Here is a 21,700-nt window from a genome sequence, read left to right as displayed (position 1 = left end):
ATATAAAGTTTATTGTATTATTTTCGTGTCACATTACCATGGTGGTGTTTTGTATTTGTGTGCAGGACACTGTGCACCTTCAGTATATAGTATTTACCTCAGCTTGTGGAAAAGTGATGAACTTTAATTCATCATGTGTCTCTTGTACCACCTGTACTACAGTGGTTATCAGTATAATATACAGGTACAGAATAGAATTATTACTTTAGATGGAATATTAACATTATATCATGGAATAAAATATTCAGTTATTGTGGGAAATTGTCAAATACACTGACGTAAGGCTCAATATAGGCCTAGACGTGAGGGAAATAAACAAATGTTGGAATAATGGAATCTCAAAAAGACATAGCTTTCTTAGGTTTCTTAGGTTACAAGGTCATTCAGCATTCTCTGTGCAATGACATTATCCACCATATAGCTGTAGATTTAGATTTGGAGGGTAGGACTATTCATTGTAGAGCGTCAAGAGGTTGGCCAGTGCTACTCCAGAAGTCACCTGTAGATGTCGCCAAAATCATTACACATGAACTACGTGATGTCTTATTCTAAGTTAGAGTACATTTTTTTCTTATTAAACTTATGTTATCGGATTTATATTGTTATTTTGGCTGTTAGAACTCAGGTTAAAACATAAAGTGTCACATATAATTTCTTAACAAAAATATTTAACATTTTAATCAGACAAGACAGGAGTTCATTGCTGTTTTAGCATTGAACCGTGACCTGTTACCGCGAATAAGGGCAGGTTTGCATATGACCGCCGCTCATACACACTCAGATACACCCAATGTGTTACCTGGCTAGGGAATGATTGCTGTCTCTATCGAGTGCGCGTTTAATTAGAGCAGTATTCCTACACTTGAAGTCGATGCGCGCCGCTGGGCACGACAACACTCACCAAAGTGCTTGACTTCATTCACTCCTGTCAGAGGAAGACACGATGGGATGCACTTCCAGCACTCAGACCACAGCTCAAGACACAACACGACTCAACACCAAACAAGATGGGAGCACGTCAAGTAAGACTATACAGCCCAAAAATGAACATTTAAGCTATATTTTGTCAAACATTGTTGATTTGCAAGGTGTTTCATGAGGTGAAGGAAGAATTTCAGGTAGGCTATGTGGTATATTTTGATCAGGTGATATAGATGTCATTATGTAGACACCAATAAAATGCTTCGTAGATCCTTAAGTGAGAGGAAGATTGCGATCTTAGTTACTTTTCGGACCCTGGGTCACCCTAACTTGAAACTCAACCCTCAACCTTTGTGTAAGGCACCTAGATACTTATCTAGAAAGCTGTCATCAGCCCGCCATGCAGTTTAGATCTACTTGACTCCAGGGTCTCTCATAGAGAAACTTACAGTATTTATTACACTGAAAGTCCCCATGGAGAAACCTAAGGTTAAACGCCTTGCTCAGATCCTAAACCATTAGACTTTAACTGAAAGTTACAAGAAGAAGTATGTTTTTATAGCTAAGGTGAAATTTTCAAATAGCAATTTGATAACTGGCGTTGAATTATTAACATTATAGGAACACTATGATGTACAGTTATTTTATAACTATGCAATTTTTATGATCCCATATTTAATTTGATATTTAGCATTTGACAGATGTTTTTATTTATAGTGGCAAAGTGCTTTAACTGGATACAAACATGTAACTTTGGTGTTGCATTAAGCTGCTAGAGGAACAAAGTTTTACACTTTGGGACCAAAAATGTGATTATAAATGTTGAAATAAATGGTTACTGGTCAGATCACCTAAAAAAGTACACATTAAACTCTTTCCTTTACATGTTTACATGCATTTTAACAAAACTTTGATGATGATTTGTGATCTCATGAACATTCATCAACTGATACGTGTTTAAAAAGTGCTATTCAAATAACAAATGCATTTGAATAGAATTTTGAATTGAGTTGTATTGAATTAAATTTGTCAAACAAATTAGGGAAATTTGTATTTTGTTTTGTTGCTGTTATATGTTTGTTTCCTAAACCATCACAGTGTTTCTATGGTGATTTCTTGGAATTTGAGGAAAAACATTTAGGTTATCAGAGGAGGTCCTCCACACCTCAGGTGCGCCTTCAAGTGTGGTGATGCATATCAACCTGCCAATGGTGACATTTAAACAAAGTGTGTTCGTCCCGGAGCTGAGAAGAAGGTTTCATGTAAATGTTGTGTACTTTAGATCACAGATGGCTGATGTCATAAACCTTTGCTAGTTTGCCTGTTTTAATACATCCATTTCTTCAGCACCTGCTGTTACATTAGTTTTCATTATTTAACCAGGATGTCAATGTGTTTCTTTCAGTTTTATTTAATTATTAACAGTACAGCTTCAATAATAGACTATTACCGAGCTTTAGTTTGGGAGTCACTGTTGAATTTAAAGTTGGGCCTATAAAGAGTTGTCTTGTACCTCATCAACACTCGATACACAGAAGATGAGAAGTTAAAAAAGGACATAACATGTGTTTCATATTTCTGTGTTAATGAAATGTGAATTCTGTGGAACTAATTTAAATATAGTAAAATGTGTTGGAAGATGAAAGCATTTTTAAATTAAATTTAAATTGAGGTCATTTTTTAGATATTGAGATGGGTGGTGTTGTGGTAACCTGTCTGAAAACAATTATTTTTGTAATTCTGTTCAGTGACACAAAAATGCAGTTATAATAAGGAATGTGAATGTTAATGATGGCTGACTAAATCTATGGAAATTGGTGGAGTTTTCAAATTCAAATTTCAAATTCAAATTTCAAATGGAACCCCATTTAAAATGCCTAAACATACTGTATGTGATCGATAATATGAGAGAAATAATAGTGAAGAAACACTTAACTTTTTTTTTTTAAAACTACTTAGGAAACCATTTTAGGATCATTGATATACTATTATAGCTTTTGTTAATATTTTTAATTAGATCTTTTTTATATTTTGCTTTCATTTTAACTTAAAAGTTTTAGTAATTTTGTTGTGTTTTTGTAATTTTTAATAGTTTTTTGTGTTTATTTTTTATGTGTAGTTTTATTTAGTTTTAGTTATTTTAGTACTTCAACTTAAACTAAAAGAAAATGACAAATGATGCCTCGGCAGTAGAGTTGGGTATTGTTTGAATTTTATCGATTTCAATTTCTGATTCTGCTTATCGATTCCAATTCTTATGGATTCCCAGTTTTGATTCCAATATGGTAAAAAAAAATTAAGTCAAACATTTAGATATCAAACATTTATTCTTTTTGCAAAACATTCTGTTGCAACGGAATAACATGAACAAAAATCAGCAGCCTAAAGAACAACTAACTAACAAACTAGACTAAATAATATACATTTCAAACATTATTAAAGACAAGTATAGTCAGTAATACAATAAGAACAAATAAGCAAATTAGCAATAGCACAAATAAATACAACTGAACAAAGTTCAGAAATTGAAATCAAATGTAAAACAACACTGCATAGTTTTTTTTAATAAAGAATCTTTATTAAAGTTACAAAAGTTATTCAATCAATATCAGTGAGTGATTTTATTTTTTATTTTGTTCTTTGATTAACAGTAATGACACAGACGGCAGCAGGTTTATTAGGCTGCTGTCACTTTCAGACTTGCACAGATCCATAGGCTACTGTTACGCATGCATTTTCTTTCTCAACTGTATATGTTCACTGTTTATGTTCAACCAACTGTGTTTAGGAGGATATTTTGACATAATTTTGTTTTGTATTTGTCTGTTCAAGTGCAAGAAGACATGAAAGAGAACTCAATTCAGTAATCGTGCACTATATGAGGTGCCTTTTTGTGTGTATGCTCTGGATATGCCCAGCACAGAAAACAGCATGCGAGCGCTGAATTGAGTTCTCTATCGTGTCTTCTTGTGCTTGAACGATTTAAAACCACATTAAAGTGCGCACACAGGAAACGATAAGCAGAATCGAAATATTTTATTTTATAACAAGTATCCGATTCTTAACCTTAAGTATCCGATTCGATTTGGAATCGATTTCATTTTATTCCATTTCATTTCATGTTTATTTTATTTCAAGTAATATATTTTTTATGGTTTTAAACTTCGTCAAAATATTTGTCTTGATCTCTAAGGGACAAGTAATGAAAACGGTGGTCCTGCAGCAGACAGTGAGACAATTCCAGACCAAACCCAGGCCGATGAATCCCCACAGACATCCAGTGCAGCTCCTGAAGAAATACAGAGCTCTACAGCTGCAGAAGCTCACAGTGAACCAGAAGCGGCTGCTGCTGAGGACATCACGTCTGAACCTGCTGAATCCAACCCCTCCATGACAGCTGAAAATACTGAAGAACCAGCACCAAGTGGTATGCTTTAAATTTTCAGACAACAAGACTAAAGTCACTTTTCTGCTACAAGTCTTCTCAAGATCAAGGTACATTATATCTCGTGTTCTGTGCTTGTGTATGCAAATGGTTTTGGTAGTTTCAAGGGACGTATCTCTAGATGCAAAACACCTTGCACATTCTCTTTCAGCAAAGAGGACTTCCTGAAATACCTTTGTATCATTTTAAAACATTAAAGTACCATTATACCCATTCATACTTAACTTTACACTTCAAGTGAAAGGTGATGGCAGTGGTTTAAATTGGTAATAGTGTGTTTGTTTAACTCTAGTAACCTGACAAGTGTCCTACTAACTGTTCCATGACCAAGGAGTACAATGCTTCCTGCTTAGTTTCCCTTTCCAGCCCTTGTTACCAAAATAAGGGTTTCTATCATACAAATAATCTTCCATCTGATGGTCTGACAAAGGAAAGGAGAACTAAACCTTGAGAAAGACAAGATAGGATTTTGGCTGCTAAAACCAGGTTCCAGTTAGACTGACAGGTTTAATTTTGTGATTATGTGAATATCCAATAAATAAGTGGTTTTCAAAATTTTTAAAGGGTTAGTTCACCCAAAAATGAAAATTCTGTCATTAATTACTCACCCTCATGTTGTCCCAAACCCGCAAGACCTTTGTTCATCTTTGGAACACAAACTACATTAGCTGAGCCAGCATTTGGACATAAACACGAAAACTCTGCACTGCGGCAACTGCATAGGAGACTGACAGTGAAGAGGAAAAATTGTTGAATAAAGTCGTTATTTTTGTTTTGTACAAAAAGTATTCTCGTCGCTTCATAACATTAAGGTTAAACCACTGCAGTCACGTTGACTATTTTAACAATGTTTTTACTACTTCTCTGGACCTTGAATGTGGTAATTTCATTGCTTTCTATGGGAGATAAAAAAAAACCTCTCGGATTTCATCAGAAATACCTTAATTTGTGTTCCGAAGGTGAACGAAGGTCTTGTGGGTTTGGAACAACATTAGGGTGGGTAATTTTTGGGTGAACTAACCCTTTAGGAGCGACCATTTTTTTTTTCTTTTTAAATTGACGTGACCCGTATATATATATATATATATATATATATATATATATATATATATATATATATATATATATATATATATATATATACACAGTGCCCTCCACTAATATTGGCACCCTTGGTAAATATGAGCAAAGGCGGCTATGAAAATAAATTTGCACTGTTAATCCTTTTGATCTGAAAAATTCACAAAAATTCTAACCTTTCATTTAAGTACAACAATTGAAAAAGGCTCATTATGAAATAAATGTTTTTCTCTAGTTCATGTTGGCCACAATTATTGGCACCCAATTATTGCAACGTCCTTTTCCCAAGATAACAGCTCTGACTTTTCACCTATAATGCCTGATGAGTTTGGAGAACACCTGACAAGAGATCAGAGACCATTCCTTCATACAGAATCTCTCCAGATCCTTCAGATTCCCAGCTCCATGTTGGTACTTCTTCTCTTCAGTTCACCCCACTCATTTTCTTTAGGGTTCAGATCAGGGGACTGGGATGGCCATGGCAGAAGCTTCATTTTGTGCTCAGTGACACATTTTTGTGTTGATTTTGATGTTTGTTTTGGATCATTGTCCTGATGGAAGATCCAACCATGGCCCATTATTGGATTTCTAGCAGAAGCGCTCAGGTTTTTTATCTGTTAGTATTTGATAGAATCCCTGATACCATATATCTGAACAAGATGTCTAGGACCTCCAGCAAAAAATAGGCCCACAACATTAAAGATCCAGCAGTATATTTAACCGTGGGCATGGGGTACTTTTTATCCATGTGTGCACCAAACCCATCTGGTGGGTTTGCTGCCAAAAAGCTCTTTTTTTACTTTCATCTGACCATAGAAGCCAGTCCCGTTTGAAGTTCCAGTTGTGTCTGACAACTGAATATGCTAGAGATTGTTTCTGGATGAGAGCGGAGGATTTTTCTTGAAACCCTCCCGAACAACTTGTGGGGATGTAGGTGCTGTTTGATAATTTTTTTAGGCTTTCTGAGACTCAAGACTCAACTAATCTCTGCAATTTTCCAGCTGTGATCCTTGGAGAGTCTTTGGCCACTCAAACTCTCCCCCTCACTGTGCATTAGGACGATTTGGACGCATGTCCTCTTCCAGGCAGATTTGTAACATCTTTAGTTGATTGGAACTTCTTAATTATTGCCCTGATAGTGGAAATAGGGATTTTTCAATGTGTTAGCTTTATTCTTATAGCCATTTTCTATTTTGTGAAGCTCAACAATCTTTTACTGCACATCAGAACTATATTCTTTGGTTTTACCCATTGCGATGAATGATTACAGGAATTTGGTCTTTGTGTTTCCTCATGTTTATACTCCTGTGGAACAGGAAGTCATGGCTGGACAATTTCATGCTCCTAGTCACCCTGGTGTGCTAAAAAATGTAAATATGATTGGGAATATACTTCAGAGATATTTTACTCATAAGAGTTTCTAGGGATGCCAATAATTGTGGCCAACGTGTTTTGGAGAAAAACATTTATTTCATAAGGTGAGTTTCCCCCCATTTTCAATTGTTTTACTTCGATGAAAGGTTAGAATTTTGTGAATTTTTTGAATGAAAGATCAAAAGGATAAACAATGCAGATTTATTTTCACAGCAGCCTTTGCTCATATTTCCTAAGGGTGCCAATAATTGTGGAGGGCACTGTGTATATATATATATATATATATACATAGTTCAGTCATGAAACTCTAGATGGTGCAGGCTGATGGTTCTTAACGCAAGCTGATGATAATTACAGCGTTAACTACTGGCACAAGCTGATTGGTCCATGTCACATCTGCAGCCAATGAGCTTGTTGCTCACACATTTAAATAGCTGGTTACATTCACTGTAGCAGTTTGCAGTGCGCTTCAGATTTCCTCTAAAACTCCCCACCTTCCCCAGCTCCACCTGTATAGATCTGCTATGGGTTATTGATATATGATATTTATGCAGCAGCACTATGTCTTACTCGCAGCAGCGTATCGGCGTACGTATTGGCAGTAGCGAGTTCCTGTACTTGCTCTGCAGCAGCAGCAATAATCTACAGCAGCAGCAGTAATCAGCAATTCAGCAGCAGCGTAGATCTATTCCGCCAAGACCAAATACATTAACATTGTCATATCCATTACCATGCTAACAATCTTCAGAGAGTTGTCATGATATATAGAAATATATATAATATATATGTAGAAATATACAGAAATATATATATATATAATTTTTATATAAATATATATTAATATAAATCATCCTGGCAACCCATTTTTTAAGTCTCAGGGGTTTGAAAACCTGTGCAATAAATAATTTAATTAGGAGTAGTGCATTCTTTTCATCTTTAACCATTGTTCTTTTGGCCAAATCATAATCGTGGTGAGGGCCACAGCATGCTTCATTGTCTGAATTTCAAATGTGAATGACGAATTTATAATATATATATAACAATTTCCATTTTTTTTTTTTAATATTACTTTATCAGGTGAGTTTTTTTTTTAACCTAAATCAATGAATTAATTAGATAAATCTATATTTCCACAGAAAACACAACTGAGGACCAGGCCGATTCCTCCCCACCAGAGGAAGCACCTGGTAAGTAGCGTAATGTGATTCAAGACAGCTCGAAAAAGTTCAGAATCTCCTGAGGATAAATGTCTTATCTGATTGATTTCCCATACCACTTCATCTCTTTCAGCCTCTGGTGAAGATAGTTAAGTGTGCAACAGTTGGCACAGTTACTACAGAATCCAGATTCAACCACAATAAAATCAGGATTTCACACGAATGGTTTAAAAATACAATAGAACATTAGTTTATTTATTATATAGGTATTGCTTGTTCGTTGCCAAGACATAGACCAAGTGGTCTTCAAAGACTGTGCCTGTCGGTAGTTAGAGATTTCAATATTTCATTAATATTTCATATTGGTGCCTCTTTTTAGTGGCTTTACCCCTGGATAAAGATGCGAAAAGCCAAAGAGAGTATGAAAATTGTGAAAGTAAATGTGAGTTTATTTATATAATTATATTATGCAATATTTTAACCAACTGAACTGTTACAGTAACCAGTAAAATCCATATATGTTATATACATTTACAATGACAATGGAAAATTTTTTGAAAAATAGGCCTTTATTTGATTTATGCTAATATTTTCCTGCAACAAACACGACAAATTGAACAGAACTTTGCAAATGGAGGAAATGTTTTTGTGGTGTGATGATGACAGATATGTAGGAGTTTAAAAATAAAGTTTAATTTGATCTGGGTTTTGAATGGTTACTGAATATAATGATGAAAGATCAACAGTAAATTCACAAAGAAATAAGAAAATTTATTAGCAAAATAGGCAGCAGAAGATATTTCCCATGGAAGGGAATGCTTTTTTCTATTGGTGATCCCTTGTATTCCAGCATGTAATGTAATGGGAGGTTAAAAGTATGATTGATTTTGTAATCTTGGATGCGGTTTGTCTCCATATAACTATATTTACAATTTGTGATGCATGCTGGGGTCATATAGTCAGGACGCATCTGTAATGGGTCCCAACACAGCGACTGCCTCAATCTCAACAAGCCCTCCCTGTAGAACAGAAAGTGAAATTAAAATGAGGTATGAATACAAATAATACGTTTTATTGCAATATTTGTATCTTAATTGATTATAATCATATATAATCAACTAGATTTGTACATTTTCTGAAGAAAATTTGAGTGGTGCCCATGCAAAAGTCACTGAAACGATGCTAGTGTGGTTGCCAGGGTGTTGCTATGTGGTTGCTTACTGGCTCAAGTAAAAAGATAGTTAGCTGGTTGCCTTAGCAAACTCAACTAACTAACTGGTGCTTAATACTTACTCTGGGCAGCGCAGATACTTGATAGGCAGCTCTAGCTGGGAAATTGCTCCTGAAAACTAAGAGAAAAAAGGGGACAGAAACAAAGAAATTAAAAAAATAAAGTCAGACTATAGGAAACTCTGGCCTCCGATAGACTGCAACACAATTACCACTTTTTCTGTTTTTATTTTCGTTTTGTTTTTGTGCACAAAAAGTATTCTCGTTGCTTCATAACATTAAGGTTGAACCACTGCAGTCACGTTGACTATTTTAAACGATGTCTTTACTACCTTTCTGGGCCTTGAAAGTGGTAGTTAAATTGCTGTCTATGGAGGAGTCAGAAGGCTCTCAGATTTCATCAAAAATATCTTAATTTGTGTTCCGAAGATGAACGAAGGTCTTACGGGTTTGGAACGACATGAGGGTGAGTAATTAATGACAGAAATTTTATTTTTGGGTGAACTAACCCTTTAAGGCCGTTTACACCAAGGACGATAATTATAGTGATAAAGATATAGTTCTAAAAATCATTCTAAATGTAAAATTTAATTGAATTTTTTCCAGCTGATGAATGATAAAAACATTCACAGCTATTCAAAATCCATTCTGCTATAAAGAGCTTGAGCATTTAAAATGGCAAATGACATAACTGGAGCGCGTGCTTATAAAACAGAACGATATCGTCTGCTAGTGTGGATGCTAATCGTTATTGTTATCTTTATAGTTATCGTTCTAGGTGTGAACAAGCCTTCATCCTTGTGTTTATATGCATTATTAATGGCATCATAAGTTTTAAAGAATGAATGAACATGAATCTGAGTATTTGTTCACCCTGGTTTGCATGTCACATCATGGAAAGTTCTGTGAAGTAGGAGTCATTGATGATGGGTTGTCCTCGTAGAGACGAGGCTTTGGTTTCACAGAATTGCACTGTATCCCTTTACACGCAGACAGGATAGGATTACCCATCAGCATTGTATTAAAGAGGAAATACCCAGGGCTGCACAGAGGCTTCATTGTGTAACATCTGAATAATCAATAACTTGCTTTAAAGCATTACCGTCAGAGTGCAGGATGGGAAGGGAAGGTTTTTTATTGAAAGGTATGTACACAAAAGTCACGCTTGTTTTTAATTTCACAACAAATGACACCCATAGACCGGGGTATCTGCAGGTACCGAGACCTGCACATCACTTCCATCAGCTTCAATGTAAACAAACAAAATCACTCTGGTCAACAGAGATAGTGACATTTCTGTGCATTAAGTTTTTTTTTTTAAAGAAAATGTAAAAAAAAAAAAAAAAAAAAATCTATTTTGTAATATTAAAGGATTAGTTCACTTTAAAATGAAAATTACCCCAAGATTTACTCACCCTCAAACCATCCTAGGTGTATATGACTTTCTTCTTTCTGATGAACACAATCTGAGTTGTATTAATAAATATCCTGACGCATCCGAGCTTTATAATGGCAGTGAAAGGGGGTCAACAAGTATGAAGCTGAAGAAAGTGCATCCATCCATCATAAATATACTCCACACGGTTCTGGGGCGTTCATAAAGGCCTTCTGAAGCAAAGCAATGCGTTCGTGTAAGAAAAATATCCATATTTAACAAGTTATGAAGTAAAATATCTAGCTTCCACCAGACCGCCTTCCGTATTCAACTTACGAAACAAAAAAAGTGCAACTGTAGGATGTAGTGTGTTTTGAACTGCGAGAGTTGAATATGTGTTCATCAGAAAGAAGAAAGTCATATACACCTAGGATGGCTTGAGGGTGAGTAAATCCTTTAAAGGATTAGTTCACTTTTAAATAAACTTTTGCTGATAATTTACTCACCCCCATGTCATCCAAGATGTCCATGTCTTTCTTTCTTCAGTCGAAAAAAAAATTAAGGTTTTTGATGAAAACATTCTAGGATTTTTCTCCATATAATGGACTTCAATGGACACCAAACGGTTCAAGGTCCAAATGACAGTTTCAGTGCAGCTTCAAAGGGCTTTAAACGATACCAGACGATGAATAAGGGTCTTATCTAGCGAAACGATCGGTCATTTTCGAAAAAATACAACTGTATATGCTTTATATAAACAAACGTTCGCCTTCTAAGTGCCTCCGCCAAAACCGCTTTTCTGTATTCTCCAAATAGCTTACGCTGTATGTCCTACACCTTCCCTATTCAACTTACGGAAAAAAATGTAACTGGCGCTGCGTTAGTTCCGTAAATTGAATAGGGAAGGCGTAGGACATACAGCGTAAGCTATTTGGAGAATACAGAAATGCGGTTTTGGCGGAGGCACTTGGAAGGCGAACGTTTTAAGACATTATAAAACTTTAAGGATCCACAGACCTCCTGATTGATACACTTTTGGAATTAACACATTATACATTAATATAATTCCCAAGAGGTTTTCTATATAACCAAGACTACTAAAATTGTAAGGGAAACCTGTGGTTGTATGTACGGATAAACTTAACACTATGTGGTGAATTGTGCCACCGTGACTCCTTCATTCATACTCACACTGCTTGTAAACATCATTGACGTTATTGAAGTCATTAATGTCTGCTAACAACACTGTGGTCTTGACAACTGCAAAAAATAAAGAAGAGAGAGAGAGAAAAAAAAGCAGACTTTATAAAATGCCTGAATCCTTGCATGAAAGAACTGGCAGATGATGCTTGATGACTTACCGTTTTCATATCCACATCCAGCGGCTTTCAGAATCTCCCCCATGTTAATGAGTGCCTATAAAGTTGTAAGGAAAAAACACTAAAAAATGCACTAAGAACCTGTATCCCATTTTAGCGTAAATTACTTCTTTTGTGAAGTCAGCATGAAATAAAACAACAAAAGTAAATAGAGTCAACAAAATTGACTCTATTTACTAATATGTTCTAATTCTAATATGTGTTATTGTGAATGATTCATTTATTCCGAACTATGTTCATGTAAATGTAAACAACTATCCACGGATGGTTTTGTCACCTGTTTGGCCTGAGCCTGCACTCCTCCCGCCACCAACTGTCCTGATGCTACATCCATTCCAAGCTGTCCTGAGATGTACATTGTGCGGTCCACCAAAACAGCCTGGCTGAATGCAGAAGCAACAACATTTAAAATGTGAATTAATAGTGAACTCTGACTTTGGAAGGAATAGGGATGTTTTACTCATCTACATTAAAGTTGTTCCTCCTCTGCCTTCTACTGGTATAACCAGTACACTGCAGTACTAACCAATTAAGTTTTCTCGCCTTGTTAGGATAGATCTCATTTTAATAGTTTGGATATTATTATTAATTATAAACTGGATACTGGATATTAAATAGACTAAAATTAGTTTCAAGATATCACACTGTAGCATTGTAAAACAACAAGATCATGTATAATTTCAGCTTGAGATCACAAGTCCAAGTTAATATGTATCTAATACAAGACTAGTTCAGAAAGCTATATAATGGAGTCATTAATGCTGTTGTTTTTACATAAGTGTGGTTTGCACAACTGCAAGGAAACTGAACATCATTGGTCACCACATCAAATCTCGTCTTGATTCATGCTGGTTTGAATGATGTATCATCTGATCATAAAGTGAAATGTAGTGTCAAAACATTTTTTTTAATGTTTTTAAAAGAAGTTTCACACCGATGCTGCATTTATTTGAGCAAAAACACAGCAAAACAGCAATATTCTGAAATGTTAAATTTTAAAATAACACCAGGTTGACCTCTGGTCAACTCAATGAACTTGGCACCTCCTCTTATAGTCTATTGGTTGAAATGCAAACACCCCCATTGTAACAACTTTTCAAGGAATTATATGCAAAAAAGAAAAAAAAAAGTATATATATATAAAAATAAAAAAAATCAGAAAACCTGCCCATTTTTTTTTATTTTATTTGCAAGTACTGAATTAAGGTTTCTAAAATGTAGTGCTACAGAGAAACTTTTTATATAGTGGGTTAAAACCCCTGTGTTAAAAATTATAAAACAGTAGTTGGCCTATGGATTAGTTCCAAAATCATATTATAATGCATGCATAATACAATGCATAAATTATATAATTTAAAAAAGTTTGTAACCTAAATGCTAATGTTCTATAACATTAAAGTTGACAAGAAACTTACCTGTATATGCCCTGTCTAACAGGGGCTTTAGCTGTATATGGTATTTTTCTTTGAACAGAAGACATCTCGTCCAAACAGTATATGAAATTTTACACAAAAATCTCCAGCACAAAGTTGCTGAGTGCGCTGTCTAAAGACACGCCCCGAACAAATATTGCACTATAACTTATGTCAGGCCTTTTGTTGCTCAAGACAGACTGTTAAATGCATAACTATCGGTGCTTTAGGTAAAACTCACACTCGTCCATGTGCTAGAGCATGTCACGTGTGCGTTTATTATTGAGGAACACAAACATAATGGTTTGTCATGACTGCAGACTCTCACCTGTAGGGCCCGATCGCGGCAGGAGCTGCTGCAGTGTGAATGATCTTTCTAATAACCGCAGACATATTTGAACACTGAGATTCAAACGAGACCCGTGAACCAAAACTGCCAGTTAACTTCCAGTTGAGCTGATGAATGAGTGTTAAAGCAGGTTTGTAGAGATCCACTTCCAGTAGGCGTCAGCGATTCCTACCGTAATGACCCACATATAGAGACGTTACCTGTTTGTTTACATTTCGGAACTATAAATGTTAAAGATTTAAAGGAAAGAAGTGGTAGACAGAATATACACGTCAAAACAATAGGTTTCGGGTCTTTATGCATAAAAATAGTAGTTGGCACTTGGCAGAAGTTCATGTTATAGCAGAGCTCAGTGTAATAGAGTGATTACGGTAATTCGTGTAACAAATGAATTCATTATATTCATGAAAAGCAGTGGATAGTTTTAATGGCTAGTATATATACGTTTAAATATATTAGCTTAATTTTAATTTTTAAAGTGTTCATAAAATAAAAGTATTAAAATCAAGCATGCGTTTGTAACTTAAATTATTTTGAAATAGTAACTACTGCATAAGCAAATGTAATCATCGGTTTAAGGTGACAAGTAACAGACCTTTATTCAAAAACTCTATGCAGAGTGCAAAAAATAACATACATTATGAATAATGAACAATAAATTAGAGTGTTCAGTAAAAACGTGCCTATGTAAATGTCAGAGTATGAAACAAACTGATATAACTCACAACTGCAGGAAATGTAAGGCATTGGTAACTATCTCAATATGCTTTTTGTTTTAAAAAAAGAAAAATCATTAACAGACTATACTTCAAACCAGCTCAGATTCATCAGTCCACAATCAGGGCATGAACATTATGAGAGTCATTTTAAGGTCTATTTCAAAACTATTCATCCTTCTCTTAAAAGACTCGGCAACATTTTAGGCCATTCACATTACTGGCATTGTTACATTACTATGTCCTTGAGTTGCCGTATTGCTTTTGGTAGGTAAGAAAAGACTCAATAGGCCTAGTAATGATGGTACCATTACCATAATGAGAAACAAAATCACTGCATTGAAATCTTTGAAAAAGACCAGAAGAAAGAATTCAAAGCAGAGCAACCCCTGAGATAAAGCGAGAACTTTAAAATGGGGCACAGGAAAAGTAGTTCTCACTTTCTCACACAAACATTTGCCACACTTTATCAAAGGGCCAGTGGCATTGAAGAAAACATAGGGAAGACGAGACACGGAAACATTCATAAACCAAGAAAGTGACATTCAGCATAAATAAGCCATGCATATTTACAAAGCTGTGGACAGATGTTTCAAACCTTTGTGCTGAAGAGGAATTTTGATGGAATGGGAAGCATAGCTGCAGTAATGGTCCCATTTCTATTAATTGATTCCAGTAAAGATGACATACATGATCTCTACTGTAACATGGTCCCATTTTAGCAGAATACTAACCTATAGCTCGGTGATGCAAACTTCATTAAGAGGGTTAACAAACTCTAAGGCATTCTCTACTTTTGATTGTCTTTGGTTTAGTAATCCATTCACACCTAAAAATGACTTTGCAGGAGTTCAACCAGCATTTCTTATGAATTCAGCCACAAAACTTCACATGTTCACAGTTATTTTTTGCCTTGGCTTCATTTACAGTATTAAGAAAGTATTAACCACAGATGTAGAGATAGCTGAATTAGTTTTTGGAAATTAGAGAACAAAAAGCCTAAACTTCATAACATTGTGATGGTGAGACTCAATCTGCTCCATTTTGGATGAACTCCTAATATTTTAACAAGTGACCTTTAAATTCTAAAGAAAAAAAAAATTCTTGATTCAATTATATCTTGATCTACTGGGACCTTCTTCAAATGTACAAACAGCAGAAGGGTAGAATAAGATGCATCAGTACAAAGATTGAATACAGGAGGGGACATAAGATCTGGCCAGCCAGCTTTGAAGCTTCAGCATCTGTGAAGTCGGTTAGAAGTTCTGCTGCCGGCGTTTCTTCGCATCCATGGCGTCAAGAATGGGTTGCCTTTTAGCCGTGTAGCGCTGCCGCAGTTCTTCAATCTCTCGCTCCATCATGGGATCTAGAGCAGTAAGACGCATCTGGAGCTCCTCAAAATCAAGGTTTTTCAGCTACATAGACAGAAAAACATTCATTTTAATCACGTTTTAGGCATAAAAATAGAGCTGCACAATTCTGTATACAGAGAAAAACTATTTTTAAAATAGAAATCATGATTCTTAATAGACTACTAAACAAAATAACATCATTTAATAGATGTTCTGACAAAATATTAATTGCTGCAGTCTACTTAAAGGGTTAGTTCACCCCAAAATGAAAATTGTCCCATAATTTACTCACCCTCAAGCCATCCTAGGTGTATATGACTTTTTCAGCCAAACACAATTGGAGTTATATTAAAAAAATATCCTGGCTCTTCCAAGCTTTATAATGGGAGTGAATGGTACACTAGATTTTGAAGCCCAAAAAAGCACATCCATTCATGATAACAGTAATCCATATGACTCCAGGGGGTAAATAAAGACCTTCTGAAGAGAAGCGATGTGTTTTTTATAAGAAAAATATCCATATTTATAACTTTATAAAAAATAATCACTGTCTTTTGGTAACGGCCGTACTCAAGTCGAGTTCTGGCGGAAGAGTGACTTCTGACCTTTAGTAACCCCCTGGAGTCGTATGGATTACTTTTATGATGGATGGATGCACTTTTTTGGACCTCAAAGTCTAGGGTACCATTCGCTCTCATTATAAAGCTTGGAAGAGCCAGGACATTTTTTAATATAACTGATTGTGTTTGGCTGAAAGAAGAAAGTCATTTTTTTTCATCTTTCTACACTTAGAATGGCTTGAGGGTGAGTAAATTATGGGATCATTTTAATTTTTGGATTAACTAACCCTTTAAGAAATATGAAATTGAATTAATTTTTTTTTTTTAAAGCATGTTTAATTTTTTTCAGTCCTCCATGAGGGGTTCAATAAGAGCACAGAAGCTCTTCTGTGCACAGCTTTCAAACATGGCAAAACGAAAGAGAGACAATGAAATTGGTGCTGCTAGGTGGAATTATGCAATAGAGGAAAAGTTCGTGGAGCTATGGCAACAATACTCCTCGAGTGACTACCATGACAGAGTGGAAAAAAAACAAATGTTGGCAAACGATAGCAGAAGCGCTTCAACCCGGTGAGTACTGGAATTAGCATAAAGCTAGTATAACCATTGTTTGTTTATGCTGTTGTTTCCGGAAGTCAGTCGCTAGTTCCAGTTTGTTGACTGGTCAGGAAGCAATTTGCAGTCTGACATGTTTCTGGTCCTCAAAATTGCATAATCTGACACAGTGTCTATCGTAACAGACAAAAATATTGTGTAGTCTGAACCCGGCATTAGCTGTATCGTCATTTAAGAATGAGATTGCATTGGTGTTTTAATCAAGATCCCGATCTTTAACGATTAATCATGCAGCTCTAACATGAAATGAATCAAAACAACCATCAAAGCACTTACAAAATCAAAATCTCCATCTTGCGGCACTTTCCAATTATCAGGGAAAGCGGTCTTGGAAATTAAACACGGGTCCTGCTGGTTGTGATTATAACCCTCTTGTGCTTTATTTGAGTCCTGCTTGTCAAAGTAGTCCATGAAGGATGGACGCTGAATTTGCTGAGATGTAGGATTTCCTATTTAGAGGATAAAACATCAGATTATACATTTCTCAAACAGCCACAAAAATGTTAATTGAAAGATAAAGACATAAAAGCTCACTCCTCATCGAGCCAAGATCTTCCTCTTCTTCCTCATCATCGCTGTTGATGACCATGGTGCCTAGGTCAGACTCCAGCATGGTGCTTCCATGGTGCTCGATCATGGTCTGAGCGCCGTCGCTCATGGTGCCCGTGGCCCGCATGGTGCCAGCACTCTCTGAACCAGACTTCACCATGGTGTGGGAATCTACTTCCACTTCCTCCTCCTGTAGAATGCAGTCACATACAACATCAGCTAAAACACAAAAGCTGAGCTCATCGTAAACCGAACAACTGATATACAACTCACAGAGTTCTCGTCATCCTCCTCCAGCTCTCTCTGCTGCTCCTGTTGTCTCTTGACCTTCATCTCCATGGCCTCTGTGATCAGGTCCCGCAGGATGGTCACTGGCTTAGCACTGGTTATAAAGGGATGCTGCCAAACAGACAAAATGCAAAGTATACTAGATGTTTATAAACACAGCTTCAAGGAAAATCCCCAAACTAAAATAGAAAGTGAATTAGTAACCGTATGAATCACAAACAGGAGCTATTAGTTAGCAATACAAGGCTCTTCCCACACCTGCAGCAGTTGAGTGGCCGTCGCTCTCTGCTCTGGGTTCTTCACCAGACATTTCTTCACAAAATCGGTGAATTCGTCACTCCACAGCTCGGGCTTGCGGAACGTGGGTGGAGGGTTTGTGGGGATCATAAAAATAGCCTGATGACACACACAAAAAAAAAAAAAAACCAGACAGTCACCATCCAGTTTCTTGTTAATATTTCAAGTCAAAGACTTCTAGGTGTGTTCCACTCACTCTCATTGGATGTATGTCTGCATAAGGAGGCTTTCCTTCGGCCATTTCTATAGACGTGATGCCGAGAGACCAGATATCTGCCACACAGTTGTACCCGATCTCCTGGATCACCTCGGGGGCCATCCAGAAGGGTGTCCCGATAACTGTGTTCCTCTTGGCCATTGTGTCCTATTGTGGTCAGTATAAATAAACATGATTTTATTAAAGGAGACCTATTATGCCCCTTTTCACAAGTCGTCTCTGATGTCCCCAGAATGTGTCTGTGAAGTTTCAGCTCAAAACACCCTACACCCTTACATTGTTCAAACCAGAGTCGAACACTGATGGAGAGACTCAGGAAGAAGTTACAACTTTTAGAATGCAACTGGACGTTTCTGAATGGTTAGTGGATAAACTTATGTAGTTGCTGTAGAGTTATATTGATTCAACTCATTGACTAGCATGTACCATCATGTTAATCTTTTGTGCAAATCCAGCGTTGAACTGACCATCGTTTAAGCAGTCCAGCGTAAAAATTTGCGCAAGTATAGAACACTTTACAGACTTTCTTCAGCACATTTCCTTCATAAATGAAATTCAACCGTGGTGTCCTCATTGGCTCAGATGCCGAGTCTCTATGGAGACTCTTATGTTTGTTGGTACATCCAATAACAGAACATTTGTAATGTTCTTTTGGCGCAGACGTATATCTCGTATATCTCCATCTCTTACCTAAGAGTAGGGGGAAATCTGGAACCGCACGTTTGGAGAGACTGTTTATGATTTATGGGGATTGCAAAAAAAGGAGTGGGTGGATTTTTACCATTATAGGCTGGTTATTTACACACACTTTGGACACACATCTGTGTTCATACACTTTATAAAAGTGAATTTTGCATAATTCATAATTTCATTCATGTAACATAATACACGACCAGTTTTGACAAACTTGACCGAAAATATCAGATGAACATAGATGAGAGAAAACGTTTTGATCTGAATGCTTATCCTTAAATGCTTTAAATTATATATTTTTTTTTCAAAACTAATTTTTTTTTTTTTTTCTTTAAAGATGATTTGGACTCAAAAGGGGAAAAAAGCTATAATCTAGGTTTTTTTGCAGAAGCCAAAAATACTAAATCTGTCAAAAACTACACAATTCCCCACATTCCAATGTGTATTTTCTTTATTAATAAAAATCTTACCTAAATTACATTTTTATTATTTACATTTAATGTGTAACTTATTTATTAGTATTCTGCTAATATGGGACCATGTCACAGTAGAGATGGTACTGTCTTGTATGTAATCTTTACAGGAACTAATTTATAGAGAATCTGGACCATTAATACAAAGACAATAACTTCAATGTACAAACAGACAAACCAAAAAAGCGCTGGTTATTTAATATTTTCAATGACTTTACTATTACTCTAAAATGTGGAAAATATTAATAATAAATATTCAGTAATGTCCAAACCTTTGACAAATAATTTATGCAATTTTTCTACATTAAAGCAGTTTTAATACTCACGGTAAGTTGTCCAGCCACTCCAAAATCAGCTAGTTTGGCATGTCCTTCTGTGTTGAGAAGAATATTCCCGGCTTTGATGTCCCTGTGGATTTTCCTCATGAAATGGAGATATTCCAGACCTTTCAAGGTGGATTTGAGGACTGTGGCAATTTCTTCCTCGGTGAGCTTGTCATTAGAAAAAAAACAGTGTTATTAAGCATGGAATGAAGCTGTATAAAGCAATTATAGTTGTATTTTCATATTTTACCGTTTTGTTGCGCAGTCTGATGATATCAGACACCGATCCAGCACCACAGTACTCCATCACAATCCACAGATCTGTATTCTTGAAATAGCTGCCATAGTACTTCACCACATAAGGACTGTTAAAATACAAGGATGGAGTAATTGGGAAGTACTTTATATGAGCCCAATAACAATATATTAATAAAACGGTTATTGATAAAGTACTTATTCATTTATGGGCCACTTTACCTGTCACATTGCTGCATTATGGAGATCTCTTTGATGATTTCCTGCAGGTCTGATTCGACAGGAACCTGTTTAATGGCCACCACCTGGCCTGATTCCTTATGAATGGCTTTAAAAACACTGCCATATGATCTGAACCAAAAAGCATTTATTATGTGAATATTTCATACAAAACATATGTGTTCATTATTACTTAAGTATAGGAGTGGTACACACCCTTCTCCAAGCTTTTCAAGGACATCAAATACTTCCTCTGGCTGCTTGGTAAGACTGTCTTCACTGAGTTTCTTCAGCTTACTGTCATGAACAAGACAAAAGTACTTTATTTAATACATAAAACGTCATGGGTTCAGACACTAACAGTTATGTGTAACCCGAACGTAGTTTTACCATTTAATATAACAACAGTAGGTCAGACTACGTTCAAGCGTTAATCTTGTAGATATATAATATAATATAATTACGAACATAAAGATATCAACCACACAATCTATTCTAATTCGTTCAGTGATCTTAAGTTTCAGTTTGGTTGGTGAGATGAGGCCTGTAAATATTAGCTTGGTTGATAACTGGTTAGCCGAACTGGCCGTTTCACTTACTTTTTGGGCACCGAATGCTCCATTCTTGTTATTCAAATGAATAGATATTTTCCAAATAATTCCAAACAGTTTGTTTGTTTAAAACCTAAAGAAAACAGCAATAACGCATGTTTTGTTTAGACTTTGAGGAAGCACTGCAATCGGTCTTTCCGTGCCGCCTCAAACAACGATGTGAAGCGAGCTGACGTGTGGGATTTTCCATGATAAACGTTACTTCAAAATAAAAGTCCTGCGAACTTAGGGTAAAATACTGTATTCAGTCTTTATAAAACACGAACTTCAATTACATAATCTTTTTTATGAATATACTACTAAGTAGATCGCTCAGCAATTCTGAAATTATGGAGATTTTCACTTACAGTGTTTCAGTAACAAATAACTTACATCTACGTTATATTATAGCATGAATCGTTTCAAAAGCAAGTTTGAGAATTACAGTTGTAGTGGATTTCATTTAGTTTCATATTTAACTATTTAATGTTGTTTTAATGCCCCCACTTTGAGATAAAAACACGAGTCTCTTCCTATGCAGTTAGTTCCTGTCCTCGACTCTGTTTGGCGGAACGGTGTTTCAGAGTAGCTACAACACTGGGTCGTTTCACTGTCTTATCACTCCGCTTGCTCACAGACCAGAATCGGTAGGCTATGTAGACAGCAAGGGCCATTATTAAGGACAGTTACTGAACTGTTATATAAAAACAATATCACATTCATGCTTGTTCTACAATGCAGATCAGTATGTCATACTTAAAGGGTTAGTTCACCCAAAAATGAAATTTCTGTCATTAATTACTCGCCCTCATGTCGTCCCAAACCCGTAAG

The 21,700-nt window shown here is 36.0% G+C and overlaps 3 protein-coding genes across 4 annotated transcripts; 1 reads left to right on the top strand and 2 right to left on the bottom strand.

The window, feature by feature from the left end:
* The first annotated feature begins 745 nt into the window (after positions 1 to 745).
* si:dkey-284p5.3 (uncharacterized protein LOC557830 homolog) lies at positions 746 to 8,682 on the top strand. Its single transcript, XM_051873320.1, has 4 exons — positions 746 to 1,022; positions 4,115 to 4,348; positions 7,957 to 8,007; positions 8,111 to 8,682. The coding sequence occupies exons 1-4, from the start codon at positions 944 to 946 to the stop codon at positions 8,128 to 8,130; spliced, it is 384 nt and encodes a 127-aa protein (XP_051729280.1). The 5' UTR covers positions 746 to 943; the 3' UTR covers positions 8,131 to 8,682.
* rida (reactive intermediate imine deaminase A homolog) lies at positions 8,406 to 13,906 on the bottom strand. Of its 2 annotated transcripts, none has more exons than XM_051873318.1 (6): positions 13,702 to 13,906; positions 12,239 to 12,344; positions 11,944 to 11,998; positions 11,774 to 11,842; positions 9,271 to 9,326; positions 8,406 to 8,996 (listed from the first exon to the last, which is right to left on the bottom strand). In XM_051873318.1, exons 1-6 carry the CDS (start codon positions 13,764 to 13,766, stop codon positions 8,937 to 8,939), a joined length of 411 nt encoding a protein of 136 aa, XP_051729278.1. In that variant the 5' UTR covers positions 13,767 to 13,906; the 3' UTR covers positions 8,406 to 8,936. The 2 variants fall into 2 exon arrangements, with proteins under 2 accessions (XP_051729278.1, XP_051729279.1); XM_051873319.1 differs by lacking the exon at positions 13,702 to 13,906 and adding an exon at positions 13,377 to 13,621.
* Positions 13,907 to 14,295: 389 nt separating this feature from the next.
* Positions 14,296 to 21,082, bottom strand: stk3 (serine/threonine kinase 3 (STE20 homolog, yeast)). The gene is made up of 11 exons (XM_051873310.1): positions 20,879 to 21,082; positions 20,496 to 20,576; positions 20,283 to 20,411; positions 20,056 to 20,170; positions 19,809 to 19,973; positions 18,296 to 18,463; positions 18,061 to 18,198; positions 17,788 to 17,913; positions 17,500 to 17,704; positions 17,242 to 17,414; positions 14,296 to 15,853 (listed from the first exon to the last, which is right to left on the bottom strand). The coding sequence occupies exons 1-11, from the start codon at positions 20,899 to 20,901 to the stop codon at positions 15,695 to 15,697; spliced, it is 1,482 nt and encodes a 493-aa protein (XP_051729270.1). The 5' UTR covers positions 20,902 to 21,082; the 3' UTR covers positions 14,296 to 15,694.
* Positions 21,083 to 21,700: the final 618 nt, after the last annotated feature.

This window comes from Ctenopharyngodon idella, chromosome 19 (genome assembly GCF_019924925.1).
Source record: "Ctenopharyngodon idella isolate HZGC_01 chromosome 19, HZGC01, whole genome shotgun sequence".
NCBI classification, from domain to species: Eukaryota; Metazoa; Chordata; class Actinopteri; order Cypriniformes; family Xenocyprididae; genus Ctenopharyngodon; species Ctenopharyngodon idella.
This window is presented reverse-complemented; position numbering and strand designations above follow the sequence as displayed.

What these genes read in the sequence shown, in the direction of transcription:
- stk3 (XM_051873310.1), bottom strand. Translation starts at nt 20,901, where the DNA reads ATGGAGCATTCGGTGCCCAAAAA. An exon ending in TCAGACTGCGCAACAAAACG is followed by an intron (nt 19,974 to 20,055) that starts GTAAAATATGAA and finishes TCTAATGACAAG; the next exon opens with CTCACCGAGGAAGAAATTGC. An exon ending in GAGTGGCTGGACAACTTACC is followed by an intron (nt 18,464 to 19,808) that starts GTGAGTATTAAA and finishes TGACCACAATAG; the next exon opens with GACACAATGGCCAAGAGGAA.
- rida (XM_051873318.1), bottom strand. Translation starts at nt 13,766, where the DNA reads ATGTCTGCGGTTATTAGAAAGATCATTCACACTGCAGCAGCTCCTGCC. An exon ending in TGCAGGCTCAGGCCAAACAG is followed by an intron (nt 11,999 to 12,238) that starts GTGACAAAACCA and finishes ACAACTTTATAG; the next exon opens with GCACTCATTAACATGGGGGA. An exon ending in CAATGATGTTTACAAGCAGT is followed by an intron (nt 9,327 to 11,773) that starts GTGAGTATGAAT and finishes TTTTTCTCTTAG; the next exon opens with TTTTCAGGAGCAATTTCCCA.
- si:dkey-284p5.3 (XM_051873320.1), top strand. Translation starts at nt 944, where the DNA reads ATGGGATGCACTTCCAGCACTCAGACCACAGCTCAAGACACAACACGA. An exon ending in TGAAGAACCAGCACCAAGTG is followed by an intron (nt 4,349 to 7,956) that starts GTATGCTTTAAA and finishes ATATTTCCACAG; the next exon opens with AAAACACAACTGAGGACCAG. An exon ending in CCCACCAGAGGAAGCACCTG is followed by an intron (nt 8,008 to 8,110) that starts GTAAGTAGCGTA and finishes CATCTCTTTCAG; the next exon opens with CCTCTGGTGAAGATAGTTAA.